The 16,988-nt window shown below is 37.7% G+C and overlaps 2 protein-coding genes and 1 long non-coding RNA gene across 5 annotated transcripts; 2 read left to right on the plus strand and 1 right to left on the minus strand.

Moving 5' to 3' along the window:
- The first annotated feature begins 135 nt into the window (after positions 1 to 135).
- Positions 136 to 2,905, plus strand: LOC100879456 (uncharacterized). Its single transcript, XM_003704222.3, has one exon. It carries the CDS (start codon positions 1,153 to 1,155, stop codon positions 2,158 to 2,160), a length of 1,008 nt encoding a protein of 335 aa, XP_003704270.2. The 5' UTR covers positions 136 to 1,152; the 3' UTR covers positions 2,161 to 2,905.
- Mtp (microsomal triacylglycerol transfer protein) lies at positions 2,339 to 13,375 on the minus strand. 3 transcript variants are annotated; one of them, XM_003704359.3, is made up of 6 exons: positions 13,235 to 13,375; positions 10,524 to 10,666; positions 9,945 to 9,968; positions 6,838 to 7,025; positions 5,276 to 5,929; positions 2,339 to 4,686 (listed from the first exon to the last, which is right to left on the minus strand). In XM_003704359.3, exons 2-6 carry the CDS (start codon positions 10,588 to 10,590, stop codon positions 2,941 to 2,943), a joined length of 2,679 nt encoding a protein of 892 aa, XP_003704407.2. In that variant the 5' UTR covers positions 10,591 to 10,666; positions 13,235 to 13,375; the 3' UTR covers positions 2,339 to 2,940. The 3 variants fall into 3 exon arrangements, with proteins under 3 accessions (XP_003704407.2, XP_076389016.1, XP_076389015.1); XM_076532901.1 differs by having other exon boundaries at positions 10,524 to 10,878; positions 13,235 to 13,374; XM_076532900.1 differs by having other exon boundaries at positions 10,524 to 10,914; positions 13,235 to 13,374.
- Positions 13,376 to 13,564: 189 nt separating this feature from the next.
- On the plus strand, positions 13,565 to 16,438 carry LOC105662744 (uncharacterized). Its single transcript, XR_013038548.1, has 3 exons — positions 13,565 to 13,701; positions 14,162 to 14,277; positions 15,839 to 16,438. It is a non-coding gene; the product is annotated as an uncharacterized LOC105662744 (long non-coding RNA).
- Positions 16,439 to 16,988: the final 550 nt, after the last annotated feature.

Genomic DNA, 16,988 nt, shown 5'->3' on the forward strand with positions numbered 1-16,988 from the left:
CTTAGAACTATGATATCCTAAACTTCTATATCCTAAACCCTTAAGTCATAAGATCTCTATATTCATAGAATTCCAATAACCCAATAACTCAGCCTTCTAAATCTTTGTACCCCTAAAATTTCAATATATTTAGTCAACATCAATAACCCTAAATTTTTAACGCTAGCTAAAATTAAACTACTCTAATGATTAAGTGGTTTTAGGACACAGTCAAATGCTATTTTTTTGTACCAAAATATGCGACTCTATTTAAAGAAAGAAACTTGACCTTCATTTGTTGAAATTTAAATATTTTCGATATAAATAATAGTATTGGAGATATTTCAATAACGTCTTCATGATTCAAATGCATATTTAGATTAGTTATATTTTGCAGAGTTTATGAAGAGATCAAGAGTGATGATGCAGTAATATTCTGTTGAGATTAAGATGGGCGGAAATTGATGATCGTGTTGTGAATGTAAAGTGGATGGAAATAGTTTCGGTAGGTTCTTGTCATCGGTAATGGCTAATCTGTGAGTCATTCATACATCGATTTTGGTTGGCGACAACGAGGGAACGATTAATGTAAAATATTCTGGAGCTTGCTAGAAACATCAAACTCGTTTTAATATTTATTGTACTCATCAGTTCTGTTTATCTCGTTCTCATCTCATCTTAATTATAAATTAATTATTCTCAGTATCATTATTGCTATATTTCAATTATTTTTAATTTATGAGCTTCAATTTTCTAGCTACAAAAACTGCTTGTAAATACTGTTGACGGTTAATAAATAGTTATAAGAATAAAATGTGTAATCTTATTTGATGAAATCTATGAAGACCTGACATAACCTATTTAGATGCAATGAATCTTATAGAACTCCTAAATAATTCCATAATGTCCATTTGTTCCAAAGCGCCCCAAAAGATGGCTTCCCCACAAGACGTTCAAGCACGATCGAACGAATATCGCAGTAAGTCGGGGTAGCTCGAGGTCGAGTGGTGGTCTGTCAATGATAAAGGCATTCCAGCGGCAATTTCGAACCCCGGCTCTTCATTGGCAGCTATTTAAAAGCGGTCCTTCAAGCTCACCTTCCACCCATGCGTTCGTTTTCAGTTCGATGTAGAATTTGATCGACTTCGGGTCAAAAGTCAATTTTTCCTCGCAATGAATCCTTCTCACTGCCTACTTCTCCTCGTCGTCGGAACCTTCTGCGTTTATGGTCTCTGGAAAACAGGGTCATTATCCTGGCAGAGGTCCACCGTGCACGCGAAGGCGTCCATACAGTTCGACCTCTCGATCCCAGCCTCCTCTCCGTCGGCTCTTCACCGATTCTCCAACAAAACGAGTAAGAGAAACAGCGAGAAGAGTCACAGGAAGTATCGGGGCGCTGTGTCGAGGTACATGCTGGAGTTATATCACCGGAGGTCCGATGTGGACATAGTCCGAGCGCTGCAACCCATCCACGTATCGGGTCCCACGAACGACGGAGCCAGGATCCTGGTGTTCTCCGTGCCTCTGGTAGCACCTGAAGAGAGTCTAGAAGCTGCAGAATTGCTAGGAGTAGCCGGAGCCATCCTCAGAGTGCGTTTGGACCAGGTGAACGCTTCCGAGAGCTGCAACTCCAGGAAGGACGACAACTGGAGGGCCTTCAACGTCACCTCCGCGGTAACCTTAAGGACAGACAACATCCTCAGGCTCAGAGTATACGGCAGAGTCGGGTATTATCCTTGTGGTGATGGTCCTATCTTGCTGCTGAGCTACAGCAAGGTGAAACGCAAACGCCCCAGAAGATCCGTTCAAGAAGAGGAGGAAGACGAAGGTCCTCGAAGACGTCGCAAGAACTCCTGCAGACGCAGATCTCTGTACGTGGACTTTGCTTTAATTGCGTATGACGAGTGGGTAGTCGCTCCACCGGGCTACGAAGCGTACCAGTGTGCGGGAAAGTGCTTCTATCCGTTCGGTGATCATCTCAGCCCCACGAAACACGCGATCGTGCAAACTTTGGTGCACGGAGCTCTCCAGGGTGTGGACGGAGGGAAACCTGTTGGGAGAGCTTGCTGCGTGCCGACGAGGCTAGCGCCTACTAGTTTGCTGTATTTGGATGCTAGCGGGACTTTGACTTATCAGTATGGCTATGAAGATATGGTGGTTGCGGAATGTGGTTGCCGTTGAAATTCTGAAGAATTCGGAAACGATAAAACTGACACGTGGAGTGAGCTATCGCTTTTGACTTGATGAACCGATGAGTTCAGGTTCTTTCGATATTTGATTTATAAATATTTAGAGACCTTTTTGTGGTGATTGGTAGATCATGAAATTGTATATTTGTGAAATAAAAATAAAACAAAGGTTTTTATATATTAAACAATTTATTTTATAAATTTTTTAATTTTTGTAGAAATGTCAATGTCCCTCGAGTACAAATCGGATCTGAATAATCTGTAGAAAATATAAATATTCCCCCCTAATTGAAAATATATTTAGTGAGCCAGCAATATTCGAGTAAAAATATTCCGAGTATAAAATGTTTAAAATTTCATAAGTTATAAGAAAAATAAGTAACTAGACTTTTCTTAACCCTTAAACAATTCCTTTCGATTTATAAGAAGTCCATTATCAACTACATATGTACAACCACCCTATTTTCTTTCAAATTCCTGAATATTTCCGTACATATAAAAATAGCGTTTTCGTTATAAGAAGATGATCGAACAAACCGAAAAGGAAATTAGTTTCACTGCAGCTGGAATGACTTCGAGTATTCTTCATCGATAAAAAAATATTCTATGTCTCATTAAAACTGTTCACACACCACGTACACAGTGTATAAAACGCCATCACAATTGCAACACCAAAAAATGCTCTTCCACATCCGTCGAACCACACATAAATATCCTCAACAGTCTTCACTTCAGATCTCCAGAACATTAACACAGTCTTCACTTAAATCAGTTAACTAAACACCTTCGAGCACATCTCGTTGTTCTTCCTGTTCAACAAATAAGACCTGCCCGGATTATGCAGCCTCATCCTCCTAGTTTTCCTCAGCTTATGCCTGCTTCCCGCTATTCTCTCCACCTTGTACACCTGGTACTTGACCGTATTCATAGGCTGACTGAGTCTCATGCACAAAGACACCGGTCCGGAGAAGTCCACATCGGTAGCCAGCTCCAGCTTCGGCTCCATAGTCATCGAGAACTCCGCCATGCTCTGCACAAAGTCCGACCGCACCTTGGTGCCACCCTGAATCACCAGCCCAGCCTTCAGATCCACCAGGGACTGCGCGTTCCTGGACCACAGACTCAGTTGAATCTGTCCAGCCAGGTCGAAGCTGACTGCCCCCTGGACGTCGACTTCCGCCAGCATCCCAGACGCCAGAGGAACGTACTCGTTGTGGCTGTGGAGCGCAGTCAGGGCCTGGAAGGCCGGTGTCCGTTCAGAGGCAGTGCCCGACCAGACGTGTCCCATCAGCTCGCCCTGGCCAGAGAAGAAGACGAACGGCCTAATGCCCACGCCCAGAAAGTCGATCTCCATGCCTGCGGTAGCGGGTTCGTCGTCTTGGGCCTCGTCCTCCTGGTTATTAGTCGACACGAAGCTTCCCAGACCTCCAGCAAAGAGTCCCAAAGAAAATAGAGCTTCTTCGTGTCCCTCTACCTGCAGGACCACGTCCACCACACCTCGTTTCAGCAATCCAGAGTTGATCTCCTGGACAGTCACCAGGGATCCGTTGCTGTCGGCTGACTTCAGGAAGCTCCTGGCGAAAGCGGTACTCAGACCAGCCTGCGAGAATACGTTGTAATTAACCACCCTCTTGCCCGCTGCCCTCAGGACCTCCTTCAGATGCGTGTCCAGCTGAGGATCCTTCTCGGAGAGCTGTTCCAGCCGCTGGCTGAGGTATTTCCGGATTTCGTAGGCGGGGTCCGCACCCGCCAGGTACTCCACCAGCTGCTCCACGTCCTCCTTTGGTGGTTGAGTCTCCAGGATGATGTCCAGCGCCAGGGTTCGAGTGCTGCTGTCTCTCCTGGGCCCACCTATCTGGTAGAACACCCGTTTAGCTGCGTTCTTCACTTCGTCCGTTATGGAGCTCGGCGGGAGGGCAGCCAGCGCCCGCCAGGCGGCAACACTGATGCCCCTATTGTCGCTCGTGGCGAATCGCAGCAGCGTCGGAATCGCAGCCTTGCTTCGGAGGTTCCTTAGAGCTCGTAGGAACTTTATCTTGCAGTCTTCGCCCGTGCAGCTGTCCAGACCCAGCTCTAAACTGGCCCTGGCCTTTTCAGTGGCGACTGGTGACTCCAAATGACGGGCCATCGCTGCTGCAGTTAGGGCTATCGTCTCGGACACCTTGTCGTTCGGTATCGTTTCTTCTGATCGCTTCAGAATGTTCTTTGCGACCTCCGCGTCTGGGGTCGGCGACAGCGACAGGGCCCAGAGGTACCTCTCCGTGTTGTCCCCCGTCTCGTCCTGCCGCAGGATCTTCATGGCTGCCTGGTGACTCGCCAACGTCGATGCTGAACCGAATATGTCGAGCAGCTGTGACTTCAGCTGACGGTATCGAGGGCTTTTTAGTAGCTTAAACAGCTCCTCCGAGGTTGCGGATTTGACTAGAGGTACCAGCTTCAGGAACGCTGAAGCGGATTTGCCGGTGCCCAGGGAGCTAGCTTCTAGGGCGCTGCGGTACTCCTCGATTGTGCCTTCAATCTGGAAATTAGGAATGTAGCATAATAATCTTATAACAATTTAGACAATCTTATATCAGACTGTGTAGATCATATATTATATACATATTACATGAGAAGACTTTACGGTATATTTTGCAATAATGTAAGCTGTTATTTTTGCACAAAGTGTGTAATAAATTAGTATAACCTTTAGTTCCCACAATTTTCTGGCGAAGTATGAGCGGAACCACAAATTACTAAAGACATAAACTATTATGCATCGTACATTTCCTTCCCTTTGTGCATCAGCTGCTGACCGCACGTGAATAAACAGCAGATAGGACGCTCTTGACAAACAAAGTTACTAATTTAAACGAGGATAATTTTAAACTTTCCGGTCTTTCGAAACTTTCAACTATTGATATTGGCGAGGAAATCGTTTCTGTATTAAGATAAAGTCGGCCGTATTTCTCAAAATGACGTCATAAACATGTCATGAATCATATGAAGAATAATCATTCATTGGAGAATTTAAAAAGTTTGACATTATAGAACAGAAGATTTTTAAGGCATGAAAACTCATGAAATCACGACAGACACGAGTAGTAATAAATGTTTTTTGAACCAACCGTTGGACATCCATTATCGGGGCAACTAAATGGTTCCAACTGCAATTCGACACTCATTTCCCTAGACCCAGGCAGTATTGCGGCAACCGCTTGCTTCAGGTTATCGGCTTGCACTTTTTTCGCGTTCACAGTACCCGGCAGTAATTCGAGTGTCCTCTCAGACGTGACTACGGTTCCCATTTCCGGTCTCGCAGTGAGCGTCATTTTATGCCTTTCTTGCTCGCGCACCATATTTGGCCGAAATTGCTGCGTGAGCTCGTAAGTGGCGTTACGAAGGCTCGCTACTTTTACGTCGAAAAGTGGATTCGGATGTCGTTTCCTGGTTGGCAGGTTGTTATGTTCGCAGAACGTCTTTCGTTTTCCCACAGTCATAGGACCGAGCGAGTGATACGTCACGTTGCAGAGACCGGAAGCGTCTCGCTCTTGAACTTCACCGTCGAACACCTTGTACTGGAAGAGACTGACCAGACCACGTTTCAGATTTGCCGAAGAAGCACTCTCCGAGGCGTCCATGAAGAGCGATTGTATCTCGCCATTTTTCCAGACGATGAGAGCTGGCTTTTCGGAAACCTTTTGAATTCGGGAGGAGTGCTCGACGAATCCTTCGGGCTCCGGCGCTCTTCGGGACTTGATCCATAGTTGCGGTGATAGAAGCTGAGGAAGAGATCGAATGTTAGTTATAGACTTTTTTAGATATACTTTTATTTATATTTGTACTTTATGAGAAATATTTGCTCAATTTACTGTACTCTTATATCTGTATAAAGTAAACTCTACTGTATACTCTACTGTATACTTTATACAGATAGGTCATATAGTATAGTAAATACACATACACATATGTAGGTAGGTCATAACCTATAAATACATAATATTATACATATATGAATTTTGTACAACTAACGACTTAACCTATGATTTTTTCAACAGTCAGTCAGAATTAACTAAGCACAGTCACAACACAGAAATGTTATTTAACTAAAAAAATATTTAATACATCTTAACATTTTCATGTTAAATATAATACTGTACTTTGAATATGTTATGTAAGCTTGCTTATGTAAAAGTAATTTGTGAATGTAAAAATTAATGAATTTAATCTGAGTTTCGGTACAACATCTCACAAAAGTATACCTCGTTCCAAGTTTTCTTGGAAAGGTTATCAGCTATATACGGGAACCGCATACTCTTTTAACGTTTATCGCTGTTCGATAAAGAGTCCACTTATAGAACAAGTGATGCTTCAAATGTCAAAATGAGAGGATAAATGAAAAATTATTTAGTTACCGAGAATTTTGGAATTTGGGGACTTAGGAAGAATTTAGGAATTCAAAAGTTTAAGTAACTTTTTCAAGATCGAAATTTAAAAATTTCATAAAACCCAATTCCTCAAGAACATCAACACAATAATTCCAAAAATCTGAAAATCCATAATTTTCCAGTTAAAAAGTAACACTGAAATAGCTTTGAGCCGTCTCCATAAATATCTCCAATTTCTACGCAAGAATTCTCAGCAGACATTAATCTCGCTTAAACCACAGAAGCCTAACAAGCAAGCCTACCTCGATTTTCAGCAAGAAACTATCGTCCGGTGTCTGCCAGACGGCGGTGACATCCAGCTCGCCGGTCAATCTAAAACCAACGTCACCACTGGATTTCGTGGGAGTAGCCTCGCTGAAGAGCAAGGTCGTCGTTAGCTTGTACTTCACACCGTTTCCCACGTCCCAGCCTTTGGTGGCTCCGACCACGGCTGCAACAATCACCCACAGTCTCCAATACATCCTTAAACTACTGTCCCTTTTGATCAAGAACAAATAACACTGGCGCTATTAAGATATAGCTATAACTGCTATTACTATTATTACTACTATTACTACTATTGCTAGCAGCTATTAATGCTACTAGCTGCTAGTAGCTATTACTGCTACTAGCTGTTACTGTTAGTGGCAATAAACTACTCGTTAGTACAGGAAAGACACGACGTAAGGAAATTTTGGAATGTGACCCGACCGGGAGTCACGCGTCGACTGACAAACATTGCTGCCCTGGAATCGTTCGTTTGAACCGATGAGACGCAAGGGATATGCTCGTTTGTGTGCGAGCGTCACGAAGTCCCACAGGCACATGTATCATTGTGTTCGCGGGGCTGTCGGTGTGCACGGACGTGTGTGCGTAGGATGTTCGATTATGGAGCGATTACGGACGAGAGTTAGGAAATATACACCTCTTTTCGCTGTTCTGTTGGATCTACGGAGATATTGAATAATTAGAGGGGATTTGACGCTTCAGGGACGGAGGCGACGGAGGGCCTATGAGTAGTTTTTGGAACTTTGGGAATTTGGAAGGATGGGAATTGGGGAGAGTGGGAATTTGGGAGATTGGAAAGTTGGAAGGTTAGGAATTTGGGAGATTTGGAACTTGGGAGATTGGGAATTTGAAAGATTGGGGACTCGAGAGATTGGGAACTTGGGAGATTGGGAATTTGAGAGATTGGGAATTTGGAAGAGTGGGGACTTGAGAGATTGGAGACTTGAGAGATTGGGAAATTGGGAGATTGGAAATTTGGAAGGTTGGGGATTTGGGAGATTGGGAACTTGGGAGATTGGGAACTTGGGAGATTGGGAATTTGGGAGATTGGAAATTTGGAAGGTTGGGGATTTGGGAGATTGGGAACTTGGGAGATTGGGAGCTTGGGAGATTTGGAACTTGAAAGATTGGAAATTTGGGAGATTTGGAACTTGAGAGATTGGGAATTTGGAAGTGTGGGAATTTGGGAGATTTGGAACTTGAGAGATTGGGAATTTGAAAGTGTGGGAATTTGAGAGATTGGGAACTTGGAAGATTGGGAACTTGAGAGATTGGAAACTTGGGAGATTTGGAACTTGAGAGATTGGAAACTTGGGAGATTTGGAACTCAAGAGCTTGGTAATTTGAAAGATTGGGAATTTGGAAGATTGGAATTTGAGAGCTTGGTAATTTGAAAGATTGGAAGCTTGGGAGCTTGGTAATTTGGAAGATTGGAAACTTGAGAGATCAGGAACCACCTTAATTTTCATACCAAACCCCAACTACCAATTATTCTAAAAAGTGCATGCGGCCCTGAGATCCTAACATATTGCTTTCGTGACAGGATAAATTTTATGAGATTTGCGTTATGCTCCGGTGACTGCTATTCTACGTTGATTTATTGTTGATTGCTGTTGTCTTCTGTAACTGCAGATTGTATAGCGATAGAGTGCGACTGACGAGAATAGTTATTAGTTTTTATTAGGTTCGTGCTACTTGTTGAATCGTAAGCTTTCGTTTTTATTGTTCTCTAGTTTACTGTACTTTTTTCTTATTGCAAACTTGTACTTTGTAATTGTATTATGGAGTATTATGTATAAGGAGTATTATGTACTTGTTGTAAATATTATTCTGTGATATTATTCAATGATGTCAGACATCTTATGCTTCTGAGTCCGCCATTTTGTTATGCAACCCAAGCTATCTAACCTTGCATTACATATATTTAAATCGAAATTCTTTCTTATTATGAAGTATAATGTATTTCATCCATATTTATTATTTCATTATTTTCGAATAATAACATTCTAAAAAAATTTTACTATCCTTGGGAAAAGTTTAGTAACATAAAATATGAAGAATTAAAAAATTTCGAAATTTGCCTATTTGAATACGTAGAAATTTCGAAATTTGTCAATTTGAGGATATAGGAATTTAAGAATGCATACATTTGAAAATCACGAATACTTCAAACTACAAAAATGAAAAAATGTGAGAATTTGAGAAGTCAAGTATCCAGTCCTTTCGAGTACTTCTGAAGCACCCAGTGTGTAAACACACTTAAATCGCTGAAGCTGAGTTGTTCTAAAAGCGACGAAGCACACAGCGTGAATACGCTATGCATGTGTGTATCTTTTGTACATGTATTTACGCACCTCGCATACATACATGGGGGTACTCAAACGAATGCTAGACACCGTTAATTCATGGAGTCCCTGTTACACGACGAAGAGACACGGAAATGACATCTCTGCTTCGTTGTAATTACGTATATAAAGATAACAGATTTGTAAATCTGGATGGATATGTTTTTCTTACGAATCTTGCATATAAGAATTTCCTTGATCATGGTCAAAAAATGGAATGGTCATAAAAGTGGAAAATTGTTGGAAATTTAAGTAGATATACTGGGTGGTCTTAAAGTAACGTTGTACAAATTTGAAGACTCCATGTAATTTACAGATGTGGTTTACAAAAATTTATGTTCACAATGTGAATCTGTGTACTTTTTGTGTAGATGTGAATCAAGTTTGCTTTTTAGGAGAACTTTTCTTTTTTCACTCTTGTGAGAAGAGAAAGATTAGTGAATTAGAAAGATTAGTGAAAGATTTAATTAACTTGAAATGGTCTAAAATTATGGGTTGCTTCAAAACATATTTTTTGTCAAAAAATTTTATAAAACTAAGATAATATTTCTTTTAAAAATATACTCAAGACTAAATTTTACAAATTAAACAGTTTACTCGAAGAATATTACAAGAATAAATTAAATACTTGCATGGTTCATTAAAAGCACTATTACTGTTCCATATTTGTCACGTATTTATTGGTCTTTCTTAAGGATAGTATTTGATCAATTAAAAATACAAGATTAATATATTACCTGGTGCCATTTGACAGTAGGAACCTGTAAAAGAAAAGAATTCTAATTACAAAGGGTCCTCGAAGTGAAAATATGTATGTGCTTAAGAATGTTGCGAACCCGCCAGAAAAAAATAGTACGAAGTTGAATATTTAAGAATTAAAAAGTAAGAATATTTAAGAACTCAGAACTAAGAATATTTAAGAATCTGAGAACTAAGAATATTTAAGAATCTGAGAACTAAGAATATTTAAGAATCTGAGAACTAAGAATATTTAAGAACTAATAACTAAGAACTAAGAATATTTAAGAATCTAAGAACTAAGAACTAAGAATATTTAAGAATCTAAGAACTAAGAACTAAGAATATGTAAGAATCTAAGAACTAACAATATTTAAGAATCTAAGAACTAAGAACTAACGATATTTAAGAACCAATACCTAACAATATTTGAGAATTTAAAACTATTTAAGAACGAAAATGATGCGAAGAAATGAGCCAACATCGATGACGAATATTCGAAAGTAGCGGGTTGGCGCAGAAGAGGGTTCTAGGTACATTTTCGAGAGAAAGCAGGTGGGCCAACGTTGGTAACTTACCGAAGAGTACCAGAAGGTAGACGAGGGAGACGGTGAGCAGTGTGGCCGGCCTTTTCGGGCAGGCCATCTTCAGGGACGACCTTCCTCGTGTCTACTACCCTGGACTCTTCGTGTTCTACGTCTCGATCCGTCCTCTTCTCCTTCTGCGAGTAAACACGAGTAATTAGACGAGGCAAGTCTGCGTTATCGAAACCAGAGACCATCTCTATCCATTTCCCTCTCTCTCTCCATAGTCTCCATCCCTTTCTTCCTCCTTCCCGAGGTATCCAGAGGACGATGTACCTCCCCCTCCATTCAGTTTCATCCCGTAGGGGAAGGGAAAGAACGCAGCGTGGGGATGGTGGTCTGGTTTGCACTGAGGTGTGTTCGGAAACGGGACGTCATAGCTTTTCTATGTTTTTTATCATTTTTTTTCATCTTTCAGTTTTTTATGGTTTCTTTAGGATATGGGAAGTTGGTATTGGTTTTGAATGTAGGATTGGTATTCGTTTTGTTGTAGGGGGAATTTTGGTATTTTTGTCTGTGGAGATTTTTTTATTTGGGATTTATTTTGGGGTACGTCGGGTAATTTTATAAATTCAGGGGTTCAGTCACTATTATTTTTTATATAGGTTATTTTGAAAATGATTATTCGGTATTGCATTTAAAAATGTCTATTCAATATTTCATTTAAAAATGAGTATACAATATTTATTTTAAAAATGATTATTCAATATTTCATTTAAAAATGAGTATACAATATTTATTGTAAAAATGAGTATACAATATTTATTTTAAAAATGATTATTCAATATTTTACTTAAAAATGATTGTGCAATTTATTTAAAAAATGACAATTCAATATTTCATTTAAAAGTGCATACACGATATCTAATTCAAAAATACATATTCAATATTTAATTTAAATATTCATTTAAAAAATTCTGTTACAAAATATGAAGCCACTGCAAGGTTCATATACAAAGATCAATTTTTTATTTTAATTGTTCATACTAATCATTTTAATTTCTTTCAAGAAGAACATTTTATTAGCAATAACCAGAACACCATAATAAACTAGTTATTTACGCTTAATGCCCATAGAGAAATTTTTATTTTCAGTTCAACAGTTCATGCATGAGAGAGTTAAAGAGATCGTTTAATTTAAGTGATCGCTACTTGAGAAAGGTATTTCAGAATTATGAGTTCGATAACGGAGAGATTTCCGGTGAAAGAGCTTCTGTTTAATCTCTCCATAATTATTCAATAATTGATTTAGAAATTTCAAGACTTATGATAACAATAAATTTTGAAGGAATATAATCTTGTCATTTTACAAGACGATAAAAATGAAAGACATAAAGTATTTCAAATACCGTAATTAAAATTTTAGATTGCAAATTTTGCATTTCAAAATGGACGCGATTTACTTATGATCAAATATGCAACGTTTCGTACCTGAATATTTTTTCTGTTATCAATGCTTGAACAATTTAGATTATTCATAATTACAGTTCTTATTACAATACTCATTTATGTATAATTAAATATGGAACACGTTTTTTAAATAATATCTAAACGGTTTCGTTTTTATCAGTAGTTAAATATTTAAATACATAAATATTTCAAATATGTTATTTATTAAGTATATGTTTAATGCAATTAATAGTATGGAGTATATTTATGAATATTCTCACGAATCTGTAACAAGTACAATTTGCCGTAAGATAGTTTAGAAACCTTGAAACTAGTTACCCGCAAAGTTCACGCGGGGTCAAAGCACCAGCATTTTATATTGACACGCGTAGATACACTACACCAAATACGTGCATGAAAATCGTTGAACCTTCGTTTATTTTTAAATGACTAATCATGTGTTCGGTAAACCAGTTAAAAGTACAGTTCATTATTTAACATGGTAAACGTAGCTATTTGCTCTGTTAATTTAGGAAGCAAGATATGAGATAAGTAATTTGTTAGAATAATTTGAGGTCGTTGTAAATAAGGAGCAAAAATAAAAATATAAAAATAAAATGTTACAAATGAAATTTAATTATTTCAAACCTGAATATGTAAGAGTAGGGGATTGATTATAATAATGATTTTTAGGTGTTCTTTTAAATAATTAGCATTTTTCATGGAGGTTAAAAAATCATTTTTAACTGGTGTTGCAAATTAACAGGAAGCATCGAAAACTCTGTGATTGCTTCAGCAAATTGAACTAGGTCAAGGAATCATTATCACTGGTGTTTCTTAAAGTAGAGTACGGTGGATAAGAATATTCCTCGTGAAAATTCTATTTTTAAATAAATATAAATGCCAGGTTTAATAAAATTAAAATACGAAAGATTAATAAAATTGTGAATGGTTAATAAAATTATTGAGGGCAAAAATATATATGCAATAATTTATAAGTTAGTAGAATTTGAAGACAAATCAATTTACATAGTAACGTTTTAATAAAACATAATTTTATGTAGTAAAAAATGAAAAAATTCATAAAATTCTAATTTGCTTTCGTGAAACATTAAAATGACAAATATTTTAAGCTAGCAATTGTGTATTTTATTTCATACAGAGTTACTATCTTCGATAATACTTTTATGAATATTAAAACAAAATATGTATACGGCCTTCATGATTGCAAAATATATTCAAAAATATTACTAAAATTATTTTCCGCAATTCGTAACAGAAATGCAATGTTACCAATAACAATTTGAACTACTTACATTTCGCTAAACACAACAAAGTATTTATTCTTCTGGCATATTTAAATTTTCACTAGCAAGATCTCACTTTTAGGCACAAAATATTCCTCAGCAAGTATTCCTCTGAAAACCACTAGTGATAGCCACTAGTATTCAGTGAAAACCACTAGTCATTTAAATGTTAAATGTAATTTTAATATCTCGGGGCAAACACACGATGTTTGTCCACGGAGCACAAGAAAATAACTCCGTTCGACGAATAAAGCGTTTTGTAATTGTTGCAACGTAAATCCTGGAATGCAGCGACCCTGGAGACATTTTTATCATTTAAATCGACCTTTGCTCCGTGACTGACCTCATCGTCTTCTTACTTGAATTTCTGTCTTTCTTTCATTGTGTTCGAGTGATTAATGTCTGTCCTATTGCTCTTCCGGTTTGAAGCCTCGTTGCAAGTTGGGTAACCATTTCGAAGTGTGAATAAGTTCACTGTAAGTCGTGCAAGTTTCTTAGGAAACAAGGATGGTTTATAGATATTTGAATTTGTATCAAGTATTTGCATAATTAGTTCTTATAAGGGACATGAGCACATTTTATACTATTTCTATGTGTCATGGTGGATAATTATTTTATAATTATTGTAGAATGTAGCATAAGCAGTTTGGATAATTTCTTACTCTTCAATTTTTTGGGGTTTGCAATCTTTTAATTTTCATATTTTCAAATTTTCTTATTTTCGAATCTTCAAAACATTTTTTAAATTTCTAAGTTTGCGGAGGTTTCCAAGTCTCAACTACTCAATTATTAAAAATTACCACGTGCAGATATGAAGGTTGTTTATCGCATAAGTTTATCCGAAATATTAGCACACAGATTGCATTGTAAAATGCTTATTACAAACTTTAGAAAATTGTTACGTTAAATTTTTCATAAATAAACTTTCTGCAACAGGAAAAATCTATGAGAACCTCCCTATATTACCGATGAGACACAGTACAGTGCGCCACCTATTCAGAACAAATAATCCACATTTTCGGAGCCACAGACTATATTGCAAGCAGTATAAGGTCAATATTAATAAATACATAATAATTATATAGTATATTAATCAATAAAATCAATATTAATTGAGTTTTTACGGAAATTAAATTTTTTGAACCAGTGGCGCCATCTCTTCGGCGAACGGGGTGAACTACGCACTTTTGAAACTCTACTTTAATTAGTTCGATTTTTTGCCGCTAGGTGGCGCATACAGTGGCGCCATCTCCCCGGCGAACGGGGTGAACTACACACTTTTGAAACTCTACTTTAATTAGTTCCATTTTCTGCCGCTAGACGGCGCTTCAGGATACACCAGCGCAGTCTAGCGGTAAGAGATGGAACTAATTTAGGATGTGTTTCAAAAGTGCGTAGTTCACCCCGTTTGTTGAAGAGATGGCGCCACTAGTTCAATTTTTATAAAAAATCGATTTTTTGGCTTAATTTACTATATTATGCATCGAATTACATCAGAAAGCAAAATTAATTAACTTTGGAATGTTTTGACTTCGTGAAACGATTAAAAATTTGACTTTTCTTCGAAAAAGAGACATGTTTTAAATCACGTCGAATGTTGTACTTGTACGAACAGCTGGCAAGAGTGAGCTCTTCCGTCGATATTTCAGAAACGAACTTTTATTTCAATAATTTCATACTTTATTGACAGAGAGCGCTGATGACTTTATTTTCAAATGCATTGAGATTATTTTAGAGAATTGTGATTTCCTTAAAATTTGAGAAATTTTTGAGTTTTCGTAAAAAAGAAATGTGGACTTTAATATGGGGTTGTAACTGAGGCTGTAGGAAATATTGAAGTATCACAGAATTTTTATTCATAGTACACTTCATGAATATCAATAAATATTTTATATACATTGCAACTATGGAGTACTGATTACATTAAAATAATTTTTAAACGCTTAAATATTTTTATTTAAGACTTATAGTATATTGTGAACTGTGCGTCGTGAAGTTTTATTGTAAATAAATTTTGTTGTGAGTTCTCCAAATATTTTTTACAGAATTTAATAGTACGTTTAAGGTCCTCAAAGTTTTCCAATCGTATCGACTTTGAAATTTCACGTTAAATTTATGTTTCAAATATATGATACTAAAAAAATCTAACTACATACATCAAACAAAATTACCAAAATACAAAAACATCGTCAAATAAAATTGCCAATATCTCTCCTTAACTCGTCACCTAAATTTGTCCAAAAACCACAATTACACAAATCAGTCTCTAATAACCAACTAGTGTTCCTTCCTACAGTACCTTCCTAAACGCAGCGAGCACAAGACTATTATCCGTATTCCTAAAAACCCGAAGAAATTGCAGAAATCTCTTTACGTAAGAAGAGGAAGACTTCCCTCCTACAGGAAAGTAAACTAAAAACAAAGCAACTAGAATAAAAAAAAGGAAGCGATTCAGACGCATAAACTCGCAGAAATGGCAGCAAGTCGTTTTGCAAAGCCGCAACGAACGATCCGGCCAGCAGCAGTCGCGCTAAATAATCATAACTCAGAGAGACATTTGTAACGCCAGCCTCTCGCTCGTATTTATCGCTGTTGTTGGACGGTTTGTTGCAGCAATAACGGTAATGGGCCACCCCGCCTGTCCACCACCACCACCGACACCCACCGCCACCATCGCCACCCCCTCGTGCCACCCCGACGACCCTCGAATCCGCCGCCACCAGCGGCTACCCCTTGCCGAGCGATTTATCCTCGGGTAATTAGCACGGGTAATAATTAATGCCGCCGCGCATTGTGCTAATTATCATCCGAGAACCTTTTAAGAAATGAAAGAACATTCGAAATAAAACAAAAAGAGGCTGCCAGAGGACGCGATGTTGGGGGATGCTGGGCAAGTTAGGGAAATAAATAGGATGCTACGGAGATATTTACAATCCCGGAAACTCTGTAATAATAAGTCTCTGTAATAAGTGGTAATGAGAGAGCGAACCGTTCGGCTATTGGGGTAATCGAGGGTAGAAGGTTCTTCTTTTTATTGTGTACAAATGTTGCTGTTATAAATATAGCAAACATAGGTCGTTATAATATATTCAACTAAAAAATGTAATGTGGCATTGATACTCAAAGTTGTATTAGCTGAAGCATGTTTATAATGAACTTGTATTAATTACCAGTTTATACAGTCTTTAATAAAGTAATAAATACATGGTTACATGGATAGTTGTAATTTATTCAAAACTAGAAAAAGTAAATTGACATGACATGAATATGACATGAATACGAGTATGACTTGAATTAACATGAATATGAACATGACATGAATTGACATGAATTGACATGAATATGAATATGACATGAATTGACACGAATACTATTTAATGATCAGAAAATATAATTTCAACAAAAGTCAACTGATAACAAAAGTCCAATCAAATAATTTAAACTCAAACAATTTTTAATATAAAATTCCCATGTGCTCGAAAAGAAATAAATTAATAACATATGAGTTAAAAAAATGATCCACTTAAAAGAACCATATATACAACTGTAACAAAAATCGAATTTTACCTGTGTAAAGACAGCAAAACCCAATTAATATAAAATTAACAAACACTATTAGCAAAGTGAATAAAAAGTCAATCAACCACAGTGTTTCATAATACGCGAATTATAAAAAATGAGTCCCACAATGCCATAATCTCGTGAAATCTGCGGCAACTCATCCGAAAATTCCATCGAATAGGATGAAGAGCGCACGTTAACC

This window comes from Megachile rotundata, chromosome 6, assembly GCF_050947335.1.
Source record: "Megachile rotundata isolate GNS110a chromosome 6, iyMegRotu1, whole genome shotgun sequence".
Classification (NCBI taxonomy): domain Eukaryota; kingdom Metazoa; phylum Arthropoda; class Insecta; order Hymenoptera; family Megachilidae; genus Megachile; species Megachile rotundata.